Genomic DNA, 17,065 nt, shown 5'->3' on the forward strand with positions numbered 1-17,065 from the left:
GAATTAATCTGTGACAAGTGCAATTGCCCACTGTCTCTATTAAGGAAGAGAAAAACAACAAGCTGAGACAAATCCTTCTCTTAGTAGTTGGCAGGAGCTGCAGAAGCCTGGCTGCCCACGCAGGACCCCATTATACCTTCCCTGGGCAGGGCTTTGGTCCTTGTGGGGTCCCTCCTGCATCCCTGTCCCCTCTTGATAGGACTATGCAGGAGGGCACAGTGACACCAGCACAGAGCATTTTTGCAGAGGGGTTTTTCTGATGGCACTGAGCATAAAATCTTGTTGCAGAGAAAATCCCTGAGGCCCTGAAGGTGCAGATGGCTGCTGCGATGGGGACAGCAGCCTGGAACCTGCAGGCTGGGGCTGCAGCTCTGTCCTCACACCTTTCCTTCACGCCTCAGTGAGTTATTTGGGCTATGCAGCCATGGGCAGGGTAGCAGAGCACAGGTTGCTGTGAGCTTGTTTCCATTGCCAGGACTGAGCTTTCTGACAGTTCCGTGCCTCAGTTTCTCTCTGTGCAGGAGGGGAGCACCATCCTGTCCTGCCAGGAATGTGGAAATCAAGTCAGGAATGTTTCATTGAAATCCCAGAGCTGCTGATGGGGCCACGCCAGCCCCTCTGTTCCAGCTTTCTTTGCTTTATTTCCCAGTTCTCTTGGACTCTGCTGAAGGCTGTGAATGGCAGGGAAGCATCCCACACCTGCAGCTCTGCAAAGCCAGACCTTGTTGCACCTGGCTCACTGATCTTTGGGCTCAGGTGCCCACATCCTCCTCTGGGCTCAGCACTGTGGGTTTTAAGCTGTTTGTTCCCATTTGAGGCTTGTCCCTTCTTTCATACGTTTCCCTGCCTGTACCTGATCCCATGTGCTCCCTGCTTGTGTTCTCACAGCTCAACTCACCCATGAACCCCGTCAGCAGCTCAGAAGACATCAAGCCACCCCTGGGGCTCAATGGAGTCCTCAAAGTGCCAGCACATCCCTCAGGAACAATGGCCTCCTTCACCAAGCACATATGTGCCATTTGTGGGGACAGATCTTCAGGTAAGGCTCCTCCTGCACTGCACGATGCCAATGGATGCCAAGGCACATAGGAGCAGCATCATCCCTCTGGCTTAGGGACAAAAGTGCTCAATGGGAAGGGAAAAGCCTCCCCAGGCTTGCTTTCTCCCAGGTGAGGTGTGCACAGCTCAGCTGTTTGACCTCCCCATCCTTTACACTGCCCTAATGGTAACTAGAGAAGTAAACAATTTGTCAGGCTCCTTGGTAGGGCCAATCCAGTGCTTTATCCCCAGCCCCCAGCAGGGAGGACCAGCCATTAGCTGAGTGTCCCTCTCTCTGCCTCCTTTGATCTATGGCTGGGCTCATCACATAGCACCAGATAAAAAGATGTGCTTCGTGGAGTCTCTCCACTGGTGGGAGATAAAGATGTGCTAATTCCCTTTATTCTCACGCAGCTTTAAAAGCTTTCAGCTCTGTTACTGCCCTGCTGTCTGAGTTTTGTGGTCGTGGGAGATGCCTCCTGCTCATCCTGTTGGGCTGGGGAGGGTCGTAGCGAGGTGCCCCCAGTCTTGCTGCATGGATTAACCAGGGGTGGTTGGGGCAGTTTGTAGCCCCACAGGACATCCTGGTGTTATGGAGATGAATGAAGGCAAAGCCTTCCTTGCTGAAGCTCCGAGGAGCCTCTGGCTCTCCCAAATGCTGCCCTGGGAAGGATCATGGAACGGCTTTGGGTTGGGAGGGTCCCTTGGAGAAGATCTGCAGGTCCACGACAAGGGAAAGCAAAGGATCTGTAGGCACCCAGCACCCTTGCTGAGCCCTTTCACCCGTCTGCAGGTAAACATTATGGGGTGTACAGCTGCGAGGGCTGCAAAGGCTTCTTCAAACGCACGGTGAGGAAGGACCTGACCTACACCTGCCGTGACAACAAGGACTGCTTGATCGACAAGCGCCAGCGCAACCGCTGCCAGTACTGCCGCTACCAGAAGTGTCTTGCCATGGGGATGAAGAGGGAAGGTAAGGCAGTGAGCCCCCCTGGGGTGCTGTGTGTCCTGTGGGCACCTGGCCATGTGGTTGGGGTGACACACGGGGCTGACAGGCACACGTTGTGCCCTGTCTGCCTATAGCTGGGGCCGTGCTGACCCAGGAGCGTTCCCTGGCAGTGCTGGCTGCTTTTTTCTTGTTGGGAAGAAAGAAGAAATTCAGTCTTGTAAAAAGATATCCCTTCCCCTTACTGGAATTTAAATGAAGGCTCTAAAACTCCCTGGCAGAGCCTCTTTGAAGTGCTCTTTTTAAATGCTGACTGCATCTCTCTGAAACTGCTGGCAGAATGGGCTTTTAGCAGGCACGATGGGAAAGTGACCCCGCAGCACTGCTCAGGTCTCTGCTGCCTTCTCCCCTTACACCTTCACTGGGTCAGGCAGAGCCCTTTCCCTGCTGGCATCACTCTGGAGAGCCCTTGAGGTGCCCTCCCTGGTCCTGCAGAACTTTGGTGCTTGGAAACTTTGGAGTTTTCTGGTGCAAGCAGGGATGGGTTGTACCATGGAGGTGGCTGTGGCCGGCGCGGCTGTGAGCAGAGACCTCATTTGAGTGTGGTTTAGGGGAGTGGGTTTTCCATCCCCTTGGGTTTTCCATCCCCTTGGTTTGTGAGCGGTGATGGGGAACTGCTCCGTGCCCACCAACAGCAGCAATTGCACGGGCAGCACCAGTGAAGTTACAGCTCTGTTAATTAATCTCTAAACGGTGGTGGAATTCCCCGGGGAGCGCGCGTACAGTGCGAGGGCTCGATTAATTCATCTTGATTAACATTATCGCAGTGAATAGCAAATGAATTCATAACGATCAGCCAATTATTTAAAAGTGTGACAGATGGGAGCTTCATAACTCTCCAGGCGTGCTCAGGCGGTGCTGGCATGGCACTCAGAGGGTTTTGCTGGTGCATAAGGTATGATCCCCGTGCAGGCAGAGCTGGGCTCGGTGCCTCGCTCCCCAGGTCGCAGTAAGGCTGGCAGTGCAGAGGCTGTTGGCAGTGCAGAAATGTCCCACTGCTATAGTGGAGCTGGAGCTCCCTGAGCTTTGGTTTTGAGCAGCTCATTAGTGCTGATCCACCTCATTTGCCAGCAGATGATCTCTGTCCCATTGCACCCATCCCACTGCTGCTGTCCTTCCCTTGTTGGCAGCCCCGAGCCTTGGCCATAGTCGTCCCCACAGCATCTCTTTTGGGAGCAGCTCTGGGCTGCATCCTGCACAATGGTTCCTTTTGCCCCAGTGCTTGCTTACAGGAAAGCTGGCTGTTATCCTCTGGTATAAACTGTTACCTCTTTTAAGTAACAGAGCTGAGGTAATGGGCCTCATTTCCTCACAAAATACCTCACTCTGGAGACCTAATTTATAGCCCCATAAATGCAGAGCAGACTCCTGCTGAGAAGCATCTCTTTTGTAGCACAAATGTGTTTGTATGTCGTGGAAGGATAGCAAAACCCTCTAAATTAAGTAGTGAAGGAGTCGCTGTTCAGTGGTTCTCCAGTGACTGCTCTACACCCTGATATTGGGAAGGGGCAGGACAGAGGGAGCTGTTTGGGTGGAGGCTTTAGCAGCCATGTCTGGGGGATCCAGGCTTAGTGCAGGGAAAGGATTCCTTCTGGAGTCTGCATCTCTGGCTGCTCCCTGTGAAAAAACATTACAGCACATCCTGATGCTGTACGAGCCCTATGGATTCTGGAGGTGTTGAGGCTCTGATAAATAAGCAACCAGGAGCATTTTCCCACTGTAAATTACTGCCAGCTTTGTGAGCCTTTGATTTCTGTGCTGTCTCCCAGTGAAAAATTCAGATTACCATCAGGATCTTTGACTAATGCAAAGACTGTTGTGATGGGGTGGCATCTGCATCCACAGGTGTAACTCTGGTTGATTTGGCAACCATTAGGGTCTGAGGTGAGTCTTGGTTCGCTAAACAGCTTTAGAGCCTCTAAAGCTCTGTGCCAGCAGCTTCCTGTTTCAAAGGAAAAAGTGGGAAGTGAATTAGATGCAGTGCCAGTAGGACAGGTTGGTTGTGGGATGCACTGGGGTCCCTGTGTGGCTGCAGATCACCATATGGAGCCCCAGCCCTGCATTGCCAACAGCAGGATATGCTGTCCAGGAGCCCTTTCCCATGCTCTTTTTGAGCCACCACAAGGACCCAGCGCAGCCCATCCCATCCCTCCATCTCCTTCTAGTCTCCAGGCAGCTTTGTTAATTGCAGCTGTCACTAATTGCACATGTGATGGTACCTGGTGGGATGGGTGCTGGTCCACCAGGGAACCTTCAGCACACCAGGAGACAGAAATCTGCCCCCTGGCATTGCTCTCTGGGTGTCACACCGTGGCCTGGCTCTGTTCACAGCTTGCTGTGCTGTATGACAGAACCATCCCTGCGCCCTGACATCCTCAGGGTGAACAGGAGCAGGAATATGGGAAGAAAGAGCAGGAATTGGGTCTCCATCTCACTGCTCTGAACAAATGCTGAACCAGGCAAGTGGCCACAGCCCAGTGAAGGGGCAGAGTTCAAGAGCAACAGTTATTTTTAGGAGTAATTTTGGGATGGGAAATGCTTTTCAGCTTAATGAGCTTGTTTCTTCTATCCTTTTAAAGAGCTGCTCTTTAAACCAGCTGGTGAAGTGATGCTGGGTTTGTTTGTTGTTTTGGAGAATGCTCCAAGGTTGAGAGTTAAGGGTTTGGTTTGTGCTTTTCTCTCATTGCTTTGGCAGGGCTGTGGTCAGGTTTTGGGAGTGAAGTGTCCTTGAGGTTTTGGTCTTCCAAAGCCGTTCCCTGCACGGATTGATTTCATGCAAATACTTCAATCCACTTTTTAACACTCCATTTCCATGGCATTACATTCGTAGCATCACAGCAGAATTTCGCCCATCTTAAGAAATAACCAAATGTGGGATTCAGTAAATGTGGGAAAAAAAACGGCGCCATTGATTTCCTGTATCACAGCCTTTGAGGTTGTTCACAGTAATAAGAAGCTGCAACATAGGGGAAAAAGAAAAAAGGAAGCATGGCTGCATGAGGGCAAAGCAAAAGAAACGTTCTCAGAGCTGGTTTCCTATGGCAGCACTTTTGCTATAAATGGGTACCTGAGGCATAAGCACTTCAAGATGCACAGCTAAGATACAGCAAAAAAACAAACAAACAGCAACAACAACAACAAAAAGCAGCAGAGCCCAATAAATTCCACTGCTGGTGAAATGTAAACCCAGTAAACCCTCCCTGAGCACCTGGTAGGTAAACAGCCATGCACTGTAGGCTATGACAAACCCATGCAGGTTTGAGTCCTGGAAGCCACCAGAGCTTCTGAGTCTCCAAAGGGCATCCCAAAGTGTGGTGGAGGGCAGTGGCATCTCCCAGTGCCCTGGTGATGTCCACAGTGCCACCCCAATTGCAGCGGATTGGAAGGGGCCATTGCCATTGAATCATAGAATGGCCTGGGTTGAAAAGGACCACAGTGATCATCTCGTTTCAACCCCCCTGCTGTGTGCAGGGTCACCAACCAGAAGACCAGGCTGCCCAGAGCCACATCCAGCCTGGCCTTGAATGCCTGCAGGGATGGGGCATCCACAGCCTCCTTGGGCAGCCTGTTCCAGTGCCTCACCACCCTCATGTGTCTCTTCTGTCCATTATTGTCTGTGGCTTTTATTCTGCCTAGGAGTGGGTTGAGCAAGCTGCCTGCTCTGCAGAGCCCACCTGTGGCATCTGACCTCAGAGAAGATCCCATTGGGTCATTGGTCAATAGGTCAAGTTCTGGGGAATTATTCTCTTTCAAGAAGAGTTCAGCCAGTAGTCCACAGTGTTGTTCCTGGAAGGATGGATTTCTATCTTGGAAAGAAGTGTGCCCATCTGTATCAACTCAGGGTAAGCCATAATTACAGGGCACTGAGCCCTCCCCAAACCATGGCACTGCTGCTGGGGGCACCTCAGCTGGCTGCTGCCTGGCGGATGGATCCTGCATTTTTGGCACGTGAGCAGCTCAGTGTTGGGCTGTCGGGATGAAGCATTTTGGTGCTTTCGGAGGGAGAAGCTGCCAAGAAGTGGTCTGAGCACATACACTGCTGTGCTTGTCCTGGGGAAGTGCAGATGGGCTTGGGATTGCGAGATGCAAAGCGACAGCAAGCAGCCATAGGCAAGAAGAAGCCAAATCAAGCGGAATAACACGAGCACATCTTCATCAGGTGCCATGGAAAACACAGGCTTCTGTCTCTGGCACGGCTGAGACATAGCTGGAGGAGGCGAGGCTCTGACTGCAATATCTTTTTTCTCCTCAAGTGGATTGCAAGTTTTAAGCCCTTCCCTTCTGTTAAAATCACACTATGGAAAAAAAAAAAAAGTCCTCTCAACCATATGAATCTCCAAAAAGAAAAGCATTGGCACAGCCATCAGACGGGGCTGGGGCAGATGCTCTTCATCGCAGGAGTGCTACTGAGACATGGCAAGCAGAAATCCTGCTTCACCTCCTGCTCTTAGTGCTGAGCAAGTGCTGTGCTACGGCCACTCATGTCAGTGTGGCTGGGAATGGTCCTGAGACCCCCAGGTCCCTGAGCTGCGTGCCCTGTTCTTGTCCACCTGCACAGCAGGACGCGTCAGATGGGAGCAGAAGCAATCTCCAGAGCTGAACATGGTTGTTTCCTCTTAAATACATGTTGGTTGTGTCACCAGGGAGAATTTGGGTCGAGAAAAAGAACTTACGGGAGTGAGAGGAGAGATTTAAGCAGGTGTGATGTTAGCCTGGGAAAGGACAGGTAAGAACCAGAACCAGACGAGGTCCAGATGGACAACAGGCACTGCACAAATCTGAGTGTTAACAGCAACAGCCTACCTGGCCCTGGGCAGCCAGGCAGAAAACACTGCGAGCCTCAGGAGCCTCTGCAGCTCTTACATTTAAAAGCAGTTTGCAGAAATAACCTCTTGCTTTTTGCAGATTTCAGCCAGCAAACAAAATGTCCTGTTGGCATGCAGAACTGCAGAGCTGGGCAGCAGGAAGGCACTGCAAACCAGGCTAATAGGAGCAGTGTCTGTATAGGATAGCACATGCTTTAATTTCCTGTTGTTAAAGAAGAAGTTTTATATTCTAGCTTGTATTTTTTTTGCACTTGGGATGGAGTTGGTTTAGCAGCCTGAAGGGTTTGATTGTGCTGCACGCAGCTCTGGTTTCGCTGCTGCAACACCTGCGCCCCTGCTGCTGCTCCTCTCATCGCACAGCCAGGTTCAGATTCAGCAAAGAGGGAAAGTGTTGGGGTAATTGTTAATAAATAGCAGGCTTTGGCGTGGCTGAGTGCCTCATTCAGCCCTGAACAAAGAGCTGGGGAGGTTCAGGCCCTGGTCTCTCCTGGTGGCAGCTCCTGTTGCTCGAGCTGTGTCCTGTGGGAACTGTGGATTTAGGGCATGCAGCGCTGTGATTGAGACAGAGATAGTTACCAGTGTAACTGTCTGCGTGGAGCTGCTTTCCAGGTTTAGCGACAGCTTTGTGCAGGCTTCAAAAGGAGATGATTAATAATAATGCTGTTAGCATCTAACGAGTGTTTTTCATCTGTGTACTCTTCAGACATTGACTCATCAGCATGTGACATGCTTCTGGCTAGGTGGCTTCTCCTGCATGGGACCTGGGGCAGGTCTGTCCCGTCTGGTCAGAGCTGAGGGCTGGGTCCTGCTTTGCAAGCAGCGCGTGATGGCACAACCCCATTGCTGCTCCAGGGGCCTCCGTGGGAATCCAGCACCAGCAGCTTCGGGAAATGGTCTGACTGTAGGCTTATCTGTGAAAGTGACCCGTTTCTCTTTTCTTTAGGACTCCCCACTGCTGTCCCTTCACCTCCTCGTTTTCTCCCCCTGCAGCAGCGCCCATCCGTTCCTCGCACCCACTGAGCACACTGCTGGCAAGCTCAGGTTGGAGAGCAAGGCAGCAGGTGTGTGTGCTCTGCAGCTCGTAGGGATGCTGAAGGTGTCCAAGGCTCCGTGGAGCTCCGGGGTCCCAGCTCACCCCTGGCACCGTGGTCAAGAGCCTTGGGCTGATGCTGTCCTTTTCTTCCCTTCCCCAGCTGTGCAGGAGGAGAGGCAGCGGGGGAAAGACCGCAACGAGAACGAGGTGGAGTCCACAAGTAGCGCCAATGAGGACATGCCTGTGGAGAAGATCCTGGAAGCAGAACTCGCTGTGGAGCCAAAGACAGAGACGTACATTGAGGCAAACATGGGCCTGACGCCGAGCTCGGTGAGGCACCTGTCCCTTGGTCCTTCTGTCCTGTCCCTTGGTCCTGCTGTCCCTGCACAGGGACGCAGCAGGGAGCTGGGGCTTGGTGTTGGCACGGCGGTAACCCAGCAGCCGGTCTGTATTTGGGTCAGGGCAAGGTTAGCTTGTGGGAACCGGAGCTCTGCAATGCAGCTGCTAGATGAGCTCAGGTGAAAGCCTGAGGAAAGCAAGCCCCTCTGCCCAGTGCAACTGGCAGCACTGGTGCTCTGCTGCCTGGTGGCCATAGAAAATGATGCTCATCCACAGCTGCAGAGAGGAACAGACGCTGCAAGGTGTAATTAAAAGGGCTCACGGAGATTTTGTTTTAGTTAACAGCCATTAGCGCTAAAAGCAGGAAGGCACTCCATGCTCTGAAGAGCTCCTAGTCCAATCAAGGCAGTAAACAGAGCTTTGTGGCTGAAGTGCAAAGAGATAAGAGCTGTAAAATTGGGGTGTGACTTTTTGGGTGCTGAATTACGCAGCTGGGAGGCTGTGAGAAGGGGAAAGCTATAGAAGTTGGCTCTCGAATCCCTTTCCTATTGGAAGCCTGTGTTACAGTAGGGCTTGCTGGAAGCAGCAGGGCTCTCACAGGGCCTTGTGCAAACAGGAGAGAGCTGGCAGGAGGAGAGTAAAGAGTGAGAAGCTGTCAGAGGGAGACTGTCTTGGTGCTTTTTCTTAGATAATTCCCTTATCAGCATCCTTGCTTTGAGAAAGCCTCACTGCAAAACAGCTGCCTCCAAATGTGAGAGCCAACCTATCCTCTGGAATTTGGTTCCTAGGACAGAGCCCTCAAGAAGAGCCTTATTGCAGAGCAGCACTCACAGCCCTGCAGTTAGGATGCAGAGCTGATTCCTCAGTACCCTCAGTTCCCATGGAAGCAATGTTCCTCTATCTGTAGGGCACCTCTTGGCTGTCCAACCCTCCTTTAACTTACAGCTGGAGTTCTGGAGCACACATCTGCTTCATCCGGAGCAGCAGGAACATGTGCTGAAACATCCTATTACATCTCCTACTGCTCTGCACGTGAGGCCTGGGATGCTCTCTTTAGCTTTTACCTACAAGAGTGCTTTGTGGCTTGCTAAGTGAAGTGTAAGGCATCTTGCTTAGCTGATTTCTAAGTGAAACTCTTCAGAAGCTTCTTGAGCATGGCCCATTGCTGCCCCATAGCCAGGAGCTTGGCTGGGGGGACCAGCACTGCCATGGCCAATGAAGGGCTGGAGGAGCTCTCAGGAGTGGAAATACTTGAGGGGAGTTGGAGGCAGCATTGTGCTGGCTTGAAAACAAACCCCAGAGAGCAAGGTGAAATAAATGGGTTCGTCTGGCACTGCGTCTCCTCAGCCTCTTGTAGCAAATTGGAAGCTGGTTCCTGCATAATTCAACACGCATTACTGTGAACAAGGATGTGTGTTGCATCTAAATAGAAGCAGGAGGCTTGTTGAAATGCCCTGTTATTGTCGGGCTTCTGCCGATGAGGTGACATCTGTAGCAGGTTTAGTGACTGTATGAGATCAGCAGCGTGGTGATGGTGAGGGGGGATGGAGGTGTTACCCTCCTCCAGTGCTCCACTGTGAGGCGAAGGTGCACATTCAGTCCTTAATAGATGCATGCAAGCTGTTGCCTTCAGCAGGGCAGGTTGGGTCCTTGTGTTTGTGCCCCACACCTTGGTGCATCTCTGAGCACTGCTGGAGGAGCAGCACCCAGGTGAAATTCTGCTAGGTGCTGTCATGCTTGTGGCTGTCACCTTCCTGCTGCCGTCCCTGGGTGGCTCTGGGAGCAGAGGTACCTTTGCTTTGCAGCCTGGCAGTGGTTTTATCTTCCAGCCACGGGGCTTTGGCACAGCTCTCGGAGCTGATTTAAGGGGGGGCAGTGGGGGGAATGCTTGGCTCTGTCCCAGCACCTTACTTGGCACCAGGGGAGGTGGGTGCAGTCGTGCTATGAAGCCTGTGGTGGGGAGGGGTGGCTTTGGCTCTGCCCCTGCACCCCAGCAGCCTGAGCACTGCCTTGGATGGGCTCCTGACTGCTGAAAGGCAAAGCCTGTAACTGAGAGGTTTTATCCCTATGAGCTCTTAACCGGCCTTTAGCAGCTGGTTTCAAGTCACCATTTTCTGGAAGATGCCTCCAAGCTCTGGTTTTCCAGTAGGATCAGGTGCCCTCCTGTCCTTTCGTTCTGTCACACTCTGGCACTGTGCCCTTGCTATTTACTGCAGGGGGAGATTTGCTTTCCATGCATGGGACAGTTCTGAGGCACTGCATGGCAGAGCCCTTCCTGGAGGGCTCCAGAGCCCTGGAGGCCTTTCCAGAACTCTGGCCCACAGGGGGTGATGCCTTCAGCTACCTCTCAGCATTAAAATTCTGCCAGGAAGCACTGTGGTAGTCCCAGGAACTGCAGTGTGAAGCAGAATTAGCACCAAAAGCCAAGTGCAGATTATGCTGCCTGCAGAGTAGCCGTGGTGCATTCAACCTGTGAGAGCTAGGTGCTGGCATTCCCCAGGGAATTCATACAGTCACAGAATTTGGATTGGAAAGGATGACCCTAAAGCACATCCAGCCCCTACTCATACCATGAGCTGCTTGCTCCAGACCAGGTTGCTTGTGGCCCCATCCCACCTGGCCTTGAGCATCTCCAGGGTTGGGGCATTGCTCAAGCTCTCTTGAGCAGCCAGCAGGGCTGGGGGGCCATCCCCATAATGCTCCCCCCTGACCCGCGGAGCTGAGTGCCAGCCCGTCCCCATCCATCTCTGTGAGCAACAGGTGAGAATACTTTGAAGCCGGGTGCTCCTACTCCTGCCATATGCTGGTTATTTTAAGCCTGGAGATGAGAGATGTTGGCCACTGAGACACAGAATGGTGTTTGCTGCCAGGGGACAGCAGAGCCATCCAGACAGGGGAACATATAGGGGTGGCTCTGGGCAGGATTGTAGGGCTTTTTCCTTTTCTCAAAGCAGCGTTTCTCACCTCCCTTTGGTTTGTGAGCACTTGGTCAGCTCTGCAGTCAGCAGAGGAAGGGTTCTTTCCACAATATTTTATTCTCTGACCTTTTCCCTTTCAATTCCCTGGGGCTGATGCATCCCTTATGGTGTGTCGACCTCCTGCTCCCTCCATTCAGCTGGGTAAGAGGCGTGCATTGCATGCAGAATCCCATAGTGTGCTAGGCAGGTACCTCAAAATCCACAGTATCGAGGAAATATGAGTGGAAAAGTGAGAAGTCAGCAGTGTGGGTGGCAGAAAGAAGGTGAAAAGGAGAGAAGGAAGGAGCACACCATGGGACACAGACATGTGCATATGGGGAAGCTCCTGCCTTGGCTGCACAGAACCCATGCCCCAGCCCCATGCAATGCAGAGGTGCAGCAAACGCTCCTTCTCTCAGTTTGAAACTGTTCTTTTAAGGACATAGAAGAGAAATAGTTGTACAATCAAAGCTGCTAGGTATCAGTGGAGATTGCAGGGATATGTGAAGGGGCTCATACATCCCTGTCCAGAGAGGTAAACCATATATACACACTTGTGCTGGCAGGGTCTGTCTTTGCTGGGGTTAGACGGTCTCTTCCCATTCCTAATCACAAGCCCACTTGAGCTGTTAGCAGTTCCTTTAAACAGGGATTTGGTGTGTTTAGGCTGACTGTCCTCCTTGAGAGCAGATGGTTTGTGTTACTGGGTAATATTTCAAAGGAGAGGGTTTTTCTCCTTACTGTGATGCCCTCTCCACGCTGTGGGGTGCAGTGAGGAGGTACTAGCAATGGGAATGTGCACGCTGCAGGGTCCCTGCAGATGATACCCACATAGATTGAACACAGAGCTCCCAAACTCAGGGAGCAAGCAGGCAGCAACCCCTTCCCTCTTCCTCCCACCTTCCTCCTTGCTTTCTTCAAACCTTTCCATCTCCTCTTTGCAGCCCAACGACCCGGTGACAAACATTTGCCAGGCGGCCGACAAGCAGCTCTTCACCTTGGTGGAGTGGGCCAAGAGGATCCCCCATTTCTCAGAGCTGCCCCTGGATGACCAGGTCATCCTGCTGCGAGCAGGTGAGCCCCAATGCACTGCATCCCTCAACCGTCGTGCTGGGATTTGGGTGCTGGCAACTGGAGAGCCTTTAGCTGCTTCTGAGGAATAACTTCAGATCGTTCAATTGCTAAGTAGGATTGAAAAAGCCCCAAGGGATGTGTTGCTGAATGGGATCCAGAATGTTGCACCAGCTGCCAGTGGGCTGAAAAATGGCCTGGCCTTCTGTGTGATGAATGAGATGCTCAGGAAATCAAGGGCACGATGCGCCAGCATCCTCCTGAGCTGGGACTGGAAAGACAAGGGGGTTTGGGTCTGTATGAAATGTCATAGAACTGCAATGTTTGATCATAATTAAAAGCAGACAGGGGAGAAAAATATATATCGCCTTCCCTCTCCCACCCACCAAGATGAAAATGAAGTTCTTTGGGTTTATTTTAAATTTCCTTATGCTGCAGGGGGTGTGGAGGAGCGGGGGCTCTGGGAGGTTACAGGCAGTTAACTGGGATGGAGGTGGTCTTCCAGCAAGTAAACGCAAGCCTCAGCTGCTGGCAGGTCCTGCACAAGGACTGGGGAGGGGCAGGAAATTACAAGCAGACTCAGTGAGGGTGCATTATAGGCACGAAGCTCTTCTCATAGCTCCCGTCATCAGAGAAGTGAGTACAAAGGCTTTGAGTCAATGCAGCAGTTTTGTTCCTTGAAACAGAGGGGCAGGCAAGTTGGTGGTGGGATGTGGGAAATCCCTTCCAGCGAATGACAAACTCAGTGGGAAGGATGAAATTGGGATTGGAAAGGAAAAGACCTCAGTGGTTTTAATGTTTCCATATTTTCCCCCAGATGCACTTGGAGTGAATCCTAATAGTTCCTAAGGGTGGTGAGGCGTTGGCACAGGTTGCCCAGAGAGCTGGTGGATGCCAGGGTCAGGCTGGAGGGGCTCTGAGCACCCTGTGGGTGTCCTTAGTCACTGCAGGGATTGGGACCAGATGGCCTTTCAGGGTCCCTTCCAACTCAAACCATTCTGTGATTCTGTAATTGCTGCAACTGTTTGTCAGAAGGCGGCTGAGGAAGGCTGAACTGGAGATGTTCTGACCTGATGCTGTCTCTGTGTTGGTGAGGGGAGGGTGGGGGCTGCAGACCCCATCGTGGGGTTCTGTCATGGGTTCCTGAGCACGAGGAGCTCCCGCTGGTTCTCCGCTCCCAGCATCTCTGCAGGGGCCTCAGATAACCTCCCCCAGGTCCTTTAAGCTGTGGCTTTATCTATTATTGAGCGGCGAGAGAACAGCTGCCCATGAAATATTTAAGTATTAAAACTTAGCTAAGAGCCTCAGGTGCACTCATGCATCCTCTGAGGCAAAACTAAGTGGAGCACGCATGGAGGAGCGGTGCTGGGTGGTGGCTGCAGCTTTCCTCTGCAGTCTTGAATCATTTAAAATCTTCCCTCCTTGGGCTTTTTGGAGGAGGAAACCCAACTATTTTTCAGCTGTTTTGCCTGGCTTTCCTTTGTGCCAAACCTGCTATGGTTGAGACAGCAGTAACATTTTATAGGGCTGAGAGGGGGAGCCTGGTTGGGGTTCCTTTCATAGGGCTGAGCCCACATTGCCTTTCAATGAGACACCATCTCTCCAGGTCCCCTCCAGCTTCCTGCAGACTCTCCATTCTTGGCTTTCTTGGTGTTGCAATCCCTCTGCAAGTGCCAGACCTCACCCAACCTGTAACCAAATAAACGGTCCCTTGATTGGGGTGGAAACATCCTGTGGCCACTTAAGGAACGAACAGTGAACTTTATTCCCTGGTGACAATTTCTAGTGACATCACTGCAGCTGTAGGTAAACACAGCACGCGTGGACCTTGTATTTATTGCAGGCAATGAGAAAAGGCACTTTTCTGTGGAAGGAGGGGAGGTGGAAGATGTATTTTCATGGCATTTCTAGCCCGGAAAAAGAAAAGAAAAAAAATGAAAAATTAAATAAATGGAGAATTCTGGGCCCTGCTGTACAAATCTGTGCTCTGGATGTCTGGGCTGGGTAAATCAGGCACATAGTGAATGTGAGGACTGTAGAGGAGCCATCTTACCAAAGATGCCTCTCTGGTAATAAAGGTCAAGCTGATTTCCAAGGCATGGTTGTGGCCACATGGGACGCCCATGGAACAGTGTTGCTCGTCCAGATTCTGAGCTACAGAAGCCGTGCATCTCAGCCATTGTATCCAGTGATGCCAGGGCAGTGATGCAGCTGATTCCCTCACTGTGAGGACGCGTGGCTCTGACCCATGACCTTGCTGTTGTTTTCTCTGCAGGGTGGAACGAGCTCCTCATCGCCTCCTTCTCCCACCGCTCCATAGCTGTGAAGGATGGGATCCTGCTGGCCACCGGGCTGCACGTGCACCGCAACAGCGCGCACAGCGCCGGCGTTGGGGCCATCTTTGACAGGTGGGAGGATGGAGAGAGTGGGAAATCCCAGCTCTGTCCCTGTGCTCTGTGTCCCCTGGTAGAGGATCTCCTCTGTGCATCCTAGGAGTGCGTCGTGTCGCTGCTCCTCAGTGTGCAGAGCCAGCAGCACAAAATAGCTGCACAGATCACAGCCTGTTGCAAAGCAACGCTTCTGCCACGGGGTCCGGATGCCTCCCAGTGTTATGAGGGGCTTCTCTTTATTTTCTGTTTCTAATTGGGCCGAGATGTGGATTTATTGTCCAAGTGAAAAAGCACCAGAAATACACAGTGGGTTCCACAGGCACATCCCAGCAGCTCTTCAGTCATTTGGGAAAGTGTTCTAGAGCAACAGCGTGGCTCTGGGCATCGCTCACACTGTGGCTGTTATAAAGAAAGGTTGAGGGAACTGGGCTTGTTTAGCTTAGAGAAGAGAAGGCTCTGGGGAGACCTCATTGTGGTCTTTCAGTACTTGGAGTGTATAAGCAGGAGGGGGAACGGCTGTTAAGTTAGATATTAGGAAGTTTTTCACACAGGGTGGTGAGGCACTGGAACAGGCTGCCCAAGGAGGCTGTGGATGCCCCATCCCTGCAGGCATTCAAGGCCAGGCTGGATGTGGCACTGGGCAGCCTGGTCTGCTGGTTTGTGACCCTGCACACAGCAGGGGGTTGGAACTACATCATCATTGTGGTCCTTTTCAACCCAGGCCATTCTATGATTCTGTGATACGATTCTGATTTCTCTGCTCCATCCTCATCCTGAGGCACTGACTTGGAACCAAACCACCGATGCTTCGATGCTTTCTCACTTAGCAAGGAAATTGCTCTTTGGTGCTGGGTGACATCATTTGTTTCCTGTGAGGTCATAAGTGCAAGCGCATGACTTCACTGCAGGCTCCAACAGGAAACACTGGGCAATCACTGGAAAATATTTCAAGACCGGCACCTGCAGAAGGAGCAAAGGGAGTAATAAAAATTACCAGCAGAGGAAATTGCTTTTAGATACCTGCCTTATTTTTTTATTACTTTTTTTTATTATTATTATTATTATTTTTAGGTGGCTTTCTCAGGTGCCAAATTCACACTGAGTGCACAAAGCCAGTCCTGCTGATCTCTGTTCTGTCTCACAGGAACCGCTGATGTTCCTGACAAGCAATTTTTGATACAGGAGGAAAATGAGGGTACAAACGAGCCCTCCTATGACTTTATTAAACATGTGCCTCTCTCTGGGTCTGATCTTGCTTTTTCTCCTGTTTCTTGTTAATGCTGACACCTGTGCTTCTTGTGTCCTTTGCAGAGTACTGACAGAACTCGTGTCGAAGATGCGAGACATGCAGATGGACAAGACAGAGCTGGGCTGCCTGCGAGCCATCGTCCTCTTCAACCCCGGTACACACAGCCACCTCCTCTTGTGGCTGATGCTCTTTGTGATCCTTTCATTACCCATAGAGCTCTCTTGCAATTCACTGTGTGCACTGCTGAGAATGGGGCCAGCTTTCAGACATGTCCCGTGCCTGGGTCCGGATCCATGCATTTCCCCCAGTGCCTCTCCTTTCCAAGAGGCATTTTCCCCTCTCTCTCTGGAGGGGTTTGGTTTGATCCATGTATGCCTTCTCCCCATTCCCAGCATCCCAGCTGTACAGAGTTCTGGTGCTTTAGGGAGTGTTGCTAAACAAGAGCTACAGTGGATCTGGGTCTTTAAGAGAGACAAAGGTATGGATCAGGGCAAAGTCAGAACATGTTGTTATTATTATTGTCCCTGTTCCCTGATCCCACGCCAGGCTTTTCAGCAGGGTTCAGTGCTGTCTCTTGGTTTCGTTTTTCAGCTTCACTTATTTTTTTCCCCTTCTTATAATCACCAGCAATTTGTTGCCTGCAATTTGGGATTAGCCGTATTTGGTAAAAGAAGGCAGATCTGGAGAGGTTCCCATCGTGCATGTGCTTGGGTACAGTGACTTTGTCCCTGCCAGGCTTTGTCACATCAGGAGAACCTTGAGCAGGGGCTTTTCTTACAGCCCTGCTGCAGGGCTCGGTGTTGGAGGGAGAAATCCCCCAAGCTGATGCCTGGAAGGCTTCAAACCTTTTGCTTTCAGGGTCTGTGACCCACCGGAATGAGCCAAATGGTTTGGGGTTGGGATATGGAGTGTGGTGAAACACACATAGGGGGAAACCTTGTGCCCATCTCAGGGCTGGCAACTGATGCTCCTTCTCTCACCCTTCAGACTCAAAAGGTCTCTCCAACCCGGCTGAAGTGGAGGCGTTACGGGAGAAGGTGTACGCATCGCTGGAGGCGTACTGCAAGCACAAATACCCCGACCAGCCTGGGAGGTGAGTCACTGCTGCACTGCCCCACCACACTGCCCCCTGAGAAGTGGAGGAAAGTCCTTGTCC

General features: G+C 51.7%; 1 protein-coding gene across 3 annotated transcripts in view; it reads left to right on the forward strand.

Annotated features, from left to right (window-relative positions):
• Positions 1 to 17,065, forward strand: part of RXRA (retinoid X receptor alpha) — a 76,145-nt gene that overhangs the window by 53,669 nt on the left and 5,411 nt on the right. For all 3 annotated transcript variants that reach the window (XM_048966450.1, XM_048966449.1, XM_048966451.1), the window contains exons 3-9: positions 889 to 1,039; positions 1,832 to 2,011; positions 8,064 to 8,233; positions 12,144 to 12,273; positions 14,546 to 14,678; positions 15,972 to 16,063; positions 16,897 to 17,002. In XM_048966450.1, the coding sequence (XP_048822407.1) occupies positions 889 to 1,039; positions 1,832 to 2,011; positions 8,064 to 8,233; positions 12,144 to 12,273; positions 14,546 to 14,678; positions 15,972 to 16,063; positions 16,897 to 17,002 (962 nt within the window). The remainder of the gene's footprint in view (positions 1 to 888; positions 1,040 to 1,831; positions 2,012 to 8,063; positions 8,234 to 12,143; positions 12,274 to 14,545; positions 14,679 to 15,971; positions 16,064 to 16,896; positions 17,003 to 17,065) is intronic.

Source organism: Lagopus muta, chromosome 19 (assembly GCF_023343835.1).
Source record: "Lagopus muta isolate bLagMut1 chromosome 19, bLagMut1 primary, whole genome shotgun sequence".
Taxonomy (NCBI): Eukaryota; Metazoa; Chordata; class Aves; order Galliformes; family Phasianidae; genus Lagopus; species Lagopus muta.